The sequence below is a fragment of the Physeter macrocephalus genome, chromosome 6 (genome assembly GCF_002837175.3).
Source record: "Physeter macrocephalus isolate SW-GA chromosome 6, ASM283717v5, whole genome shotgun sequence".
In the NCBI taxonomy this organism is placed as follows: domain Eukaryota; kingdom Metazoa; phylum Chordata; class Mammalia; order Artiodactyla; family Physeteridae; genus Physeter; species Physeter macrocephalus.
This window is the reverse complement of record NC_041219.1, coordinates 3,773,494-3,779,531: the sequence shown is the minus strand read 5'-3', so window position 1 is coordinate 3,779,531 and position 6,038 is coordinate 3,773,494. Positions and strand designations below refer to the sequence as shown.

The 6,038-nt window shown below is 35.7% G+C and overlaps 1 protein-coding gene across 1 annotated transcript in view; it reads right to left on the bottom strand.

Moving 5' to 3' along the window:
* Window positions 1-269: 269 nt before the first annotated feature.
* Window positions 270-6,038, bottom strand: part of CAND1 (cullin associated and neddylation dissociated 1) — a 42,804-nt gene continuing 37,035 nt past the window's right edge. The window contains exons 11-15 of the mRNA XM_007130227.4: window positions 5,702-5,797; window positions 3,132-3,301; window positions 2,889-3,053; window positions 1,651-1,758; window positions 270-891 (exon numbers count right to left, since the gene is read on the bottom strand). Of these exons, the coding sequence (XP_007130289.1) occupies window positions 667-891; window positions 1,651-1,758; window positions 2,889-3,053; window positions 3,132-3,301; window positions 5,702-5,797 (764 nt within the window). The 3' untranslated portion in view covers window positions 270-666. The remainder of the gene's footprint in view (window positions 892-1,650; window positions 1,759-2,888; window positions 3,054-3,131; window positions 3,302-5,701; window positions 5,798-6,038) is intronic.

Below are 6,038 nucleotides of genomic sequence, written 5' to 3'. Positions count from 1 at the left end.
AATACTTATTTTTACTTTTGTATTATGAATAATCTGCACATGCTGCTTTACAGACAATACATATTTGTAAACTTGCTCATGCAAAATTAGTGTGCGCAACAGGGATATTGTTAATCCCCATACCTAAAAAAATGATATTATCTCTTTTAAACTGCCAACCCCTCCGAAATGTAACGAATCTTACACAGATATTCTTGTCTGCCAGCTAAAAATCAATTTGTGTTGCTGAAACAAAAAGTTGTTATACAAGAAAAAGAAACATGGTTTTCGTCTTGCAGAATTTTTGATTTTTAAATAAGAGAAAATTTATAAAAGAAAGAAAATTCATGGTCACAAAATTTTAACATTTTAATCCTAAACATTACAGGGTAAATAGATACTGGACCCTATCTCCATCAATCCTAACTTTTAGATGTCATTTTAAATGTTGCCCTAACCACTAAAACATTAGTGGCTTTACAACCTCTGGATTATGGAAATACGTATTTCTGAAATAAATGCTATAAAAACAACAATGATGGAAGAAAGTCAAACTGTCTCCACGAAGGAAAAAAAAAAGTGGAACATTTTGAAGCTTTACTTCTCTTTCCATGTCTTATGATTGATTAACCTGTCAATTCAGTGCATCATATGGTCAATGTAATGGTCCCCAGGTTGAACCAACATCTAACTAGTGTCCATTGATTCCAAGTTAGTGGATGATGAATCTTTTTGGATACTTTCAAAGATGGCTGCCAGCTCAGGGTTAGAACTGATCTGTGACTGGAATTCACTCATCAGTGGACTCTTCTCTGCTTCTGGAATGGTTAGCAGTGCTGCTACTGCTCTCATGGCAGATCGCTTTAGTTCATCTTGCTTTTCAAACTCCTGCTTTACTGAGTTTGCTTTTACCTGTAACAATGAGTAAATTTATATTACATGCTATAAAAGGCGGTTCTTATACAAACAAAATTTAAGCACATATAAATAAAGCAAAGCTACTGTCATAGATCCAAAAGGCACATTATTCTTCAAGCAGAGTTGCTCTGAAACTTTTTAGTAGTAGCTATGTATCTCCTTTTAAGGGAATATTCTATACAAGGCCCATTATAAAAACCAAGAGTGGGATCTGCTTATTAGCAAGTCCTACTTTTTCCTCCATCAAGAAACTACCCCTCTAGCTACCTTGTTTATTCATTATTCTTCAAACATGTCATGTACTGACATCTCTGTGCCTTAATTCATATAATTATTTTTGTATGAAAAGTCCTGTTTCACCTTCTGGACCTAAAACAATCCTGACTTCTCAAGGTGCATTTTAAATGCTGTCATGTGCATGTGAAGCCTTCTGTGACCCCCCCACCCCCTCCTCCACCAGAATTAAACATTTCCTCCTCTTTTGTGGCCCTATCACACTTTAACCCATATCAGTACTTTAAAAATATGTGTCAGATTGTTATAACAAACTTTTAAGAATAGCATTTAATAGTGCTAAGCTTTCTAAAACATCCACATTTGAAGGAAGTGAGGAATAGGAATAATAAGTTAACTTTTGAAACAAACTGCTACATAATGGTGCTAGCATAGTTAAATTTGGAAAACCACAGTATAGAATCAACTAGGGATCCTGAACATACTAAGTCTGGCCTAAATCAATGACATCAATATTACCTTAGTTGTACATGTAGCACGTAATGGCTCAACAAGTCGGTCCAACCTCTGCAGTACTGCACTTGGACAAAGGGTAGAGAGTCTCACCAACATTAAAAATGTTAGCATCTATTATGAATAAAAGAGACAAAATTTAGATTTTGCATTATTTTCTAAAGACAAATCCCAAATTCTGACAAAGCTTTTGAAAGGAAAATGACTAACCTGTACCATTAAGTTTCATTTTAATGTAATCTGCCATTGGAATCACACAGAATTGCCTCAAACCTTGTCTAAGGAATTTTACCTACAAGTACTAGAGTTACCTTATCTGTCATGATAGATGGTCACGGTCCTAGAGTACAGAACTAAAAAAGTAGTTCTCAATCTTGACCGCACATTACAGCTGGGGAGCTTTACAAATATACCTATTTTTACTTCACTCATCGGGATAGGGCCACAGACTCAGTATTTTTTAAAAAGCTCATGTGCACCAGATGGAACAATCAGTGAATAAGAAAATAATTGAACTAGAAGAAAAGCTTTATAAGAAGTTGCTACTGTCTTTGCAAATTTCACTAAAAAAACAAAACAAAAAGCCTGCTTATTCAGATTAATCCATATAAAGTCCAATAACCCATAATCTTTTCTCTTAGACCATAAACTGTAGAAATAAAAGGATCCTATTCTTTCAGGGCTCTTTTCATCGAGTTCCGGAGGGGTCAGGTTATTCCATATTACATTATGGAAACATGAAAGTTGGAGTTCTGATAGTATGGATGAATTACTGCTCAACTACCACTTTTGCCCTGCTTGACCAAAGGTCCTGAGTAGAAGAAAAAGATTTTTCAAATCACCCTTTTATAGTTCACATTTTAAACGGTCTTAAGCAAATAGGAAAACAAAAAGCAGTTATGAGCAAAGTTCATGCTCTAAACCTAAGAAGCATGAAGTACAATTTCTCTATGGTTGCTTCTACAGATTGCTTTGTGTATCTGAAAACAGTTCTTCCTCTTATCCTTTAACGAAACTCTTGATACTGACTTCCTCCTCCAATGAAAAGGTTTCTGGATTTTTCCTGTATGTCAACTGATGTCACATTGCATCGCTATTACTTTTGCATATTAGTTTATAACACACTAAAATCATGACAAGCAAACCAATCTTTCTCACTTAATAACAAGAGTAAATTACAAAGGTGAAAGTCACTAGCAAAGTCTTCTTCTAAAACATTCTATAAACAGGCACAAACATCTTACCTTAATATCATAATGGTCCTTCAAACCATCTTCAACATGATTTAGAAATTCAAAGATATCAAGTCTATCAAGACAACTGTCTAGAAGTGTGTACATACACTCAAAAGCTGCCTTTCTAATATCCAGGCCGTCATCAACTGTATGCTTAAATGGACCCATTTCTACCTGTTGAAATAAAACAGAATACGTAGATATACTAGAAAGTAAAAGACAAGCTAAGGTAAACAGTGCAATCTAACTTACCTCTCTTATAAGCTCCTTTCTAACTTTTGTTTCATTATAAAGATGTGGAAGAACAGTATCTAGAAGATCCCTTATTAATGATGGCTTATTATGTGCTGCTGAGTTGAATGTGACCAAGGCCACTCTTCTTACATTCAAATCTGGGTCTTCCAACGTTTTTAGGAAATCACCTGAAAAATTGAAAGAGAAGCAACACAGTTATGGTAAGCTTAAAATAAAATATGCATTATATTATTTTCCTAAATTGATAGTTTATTATTGTTGGTATTATTGTTACTTCTTCAATGTGGGTCATGGAATATGATGAAATCCTAAGTGAGCTGTATAATTTCTTTTGACAATAGGTAAACTATTATGTCTGAATGTGAGTGGACTTAACTGATAAACCTATTCTCAGCACCTTTAAATGCAAAAGGTAAGGAGTGAGAGCCCCAAAAGCTCCCCATTACTTTGATAGTTGATTTAACAGGTGGGTGACACAGAAAAGTGATGGAGCCAGCAACCACAAGAACTAGTGACTTGAATGATTCTCCTTAAAATTCAAAATTAGTACTCACACTAAAAAAGCACCAACAAAAGTGGAATTTTTTTTTCACTCATTCAAAAAGCACTTATTGAGCATTTATGGCATGAAGCAGTGGGGATACAGCTGTGGACAAGTCAAATAAATTTATGCTCAGATGAAGTTTACATTATATTTACTTTAAATTTTAAATTCCAAAAGTGAAATTTAAAAATCTGAGTTCAAAAGATAAGCAAGGTGGGGACAGATCCACTGCTTGATAAAGATGGAATACTGTTAACAAGTATATAATTTACCAGATGACAGAGAAATGTGCCTCCAAAAGCCTATTTTTATCTTTAACAAGAAATAGATAAGAGGTCTAAGAATACAAAAAGGAGGAAACTGAAACCTACCATAGGACAAAAAGCTAAAGAAAGCACCTAGCCACTTTAAACACAGATATAAGTCTGGTTGTTCTTCCACACGGGGGAAAGAAATTATAGTGCAAAGATCTTTCGAGTCATACAGATGGTGATCCACACTGCTTCACTTGTCAACTGTATGACCGACTTCTGGCAAGTTACTGTAGGCAAGAGCTTCAGTTTCCCAGTTTATAAAACGAGAATTTTATATGTACATTACTGAACACAGTGTCTGGTACATGTGTGATATTCACACAGAGCTACTCATCATTATGTAATCTCAATCCTACCATAAGCAATCTTTTAGAAGACACAGGGGAAAAAAGATATGAGAAGACTTAAATGTATCACAACAGCAATTTGAAGAAATGGGAGGGAAAAAAAAATACTTCAGACACCATAGGTTGGTAAACTCAAGGTTGACCACCCAGGAAAGTTCTGACTACAAAAAAGGTTAAGAGGTAGCTTGGGTTCAAAAAGAATTTAAATGTACCAGACTAAACGTCCTCACCTCTGTTTGCTTAGAATTACTATCATGGTGAATTGCTTTCAGTAAAGCACAAAAAGTATTGCTATTATGATAGACAAATGGAGACGTGGTCTAGGACCAGTGGTCCCCAACAACTTGGTCTAGGAATTTCAATTTTAAACAAACAGAATGATAATCATCTGACTGAATAACTATACCAACGATGCACACTGGTTGACCGTTGTCAACCTAGAAAGATGTCTAAAGATCTGGCACAGGGCTCGGCTCTTCCTTTGCTGTATCTTGTACAATGACAAAAATGTGAGTAAATATATCAAAGCAAAAAGAGGCGAGGGGAACAAAGGCAAGAATCTTCTGATAGAGACTTTCTTTGAATTAATTCTAGGTCTCAGCGTTGGCACCCATTTATCCCCCATGTCCCCCTTACTCTGAATTGGTAATCCCTTTCTGTAGTTCTTTTCTTTTAGACTGTGTTTTTTAAATGGCATGAAACTGCAAAGCTTCTTTGCCATATCCCTTTATCCTCTCTGCTGGTATCCCCATTCTTCTGTCCTCAAGAAAACACCAGAGAGTTTAGTTACTAAAAGCTCTAGGAAAACTGATGATGAAAACAACACAGGGAAGTTATAAAATCATGAAAAATAACACTAAAAGCTAATTCTTGTCTTCATAGAAAGAGATGGCCATTTTCTTTCTTGGATAGCTCCTCTTAGGTTGGTAGAACTAATTACCACAAGACTTACCTTTTTTATTCTTAAATTTCTACCTTAAATTTAAAAGCCTCCAAAGATCCCCTTGGGAGCTGGAGGGATACAAGTAATAACGAAGAACTGGGGCCACATCACAAGCGCAAATGAGAGTCATTTACAACCGGGAAGAACTTCAGATTAGTCAGATCACGTATCTTTTTCCTTTACCCATGAGTTTACTTTAGGTCATTCCCAAGATACGATTAGCAAATGTGTAGTTGACTTTAAAGACATCCTAGCATATTTACTAAATTTCAGCTATTTGCAAAATTATTTTTTTAATGAAAGAATTACCAGACCCTTAAAAGCATTTTAGTTCCTTGGTGATATATTTAGCTATTGAAATGATTCGTTTCTTGACAGTTAACTAGTTATTCAGTATGTTCATCTTCATTTCCACTTACCTATGCAGTTCTTTAATAGTGGATCAATAGGCTGTGGATGATCAGAAATAGTAAACTTCACAGCTGTAACCACTGAGCTTCGGGCATATGATGAGCCTAATTAAAAATAAATTGTAAGTCTATTGGTATTTAAGTCAACTAAAATCCATGGACACCTTTACATTTTCAAACCACTTCAAATAACACCAGGGTCTTTAATTCCTTAAAACTCCCTTTGGTCGGGCTCCCCTGGTGGTGCAGTGGTTAACAATCTGCCTGCTGATGCAGGAGACACGGGTTCGAGCCCTGGTCCGGGAAGATCCCACATGCCGCGGAGCAACAAAGCCCGTGCGCCACA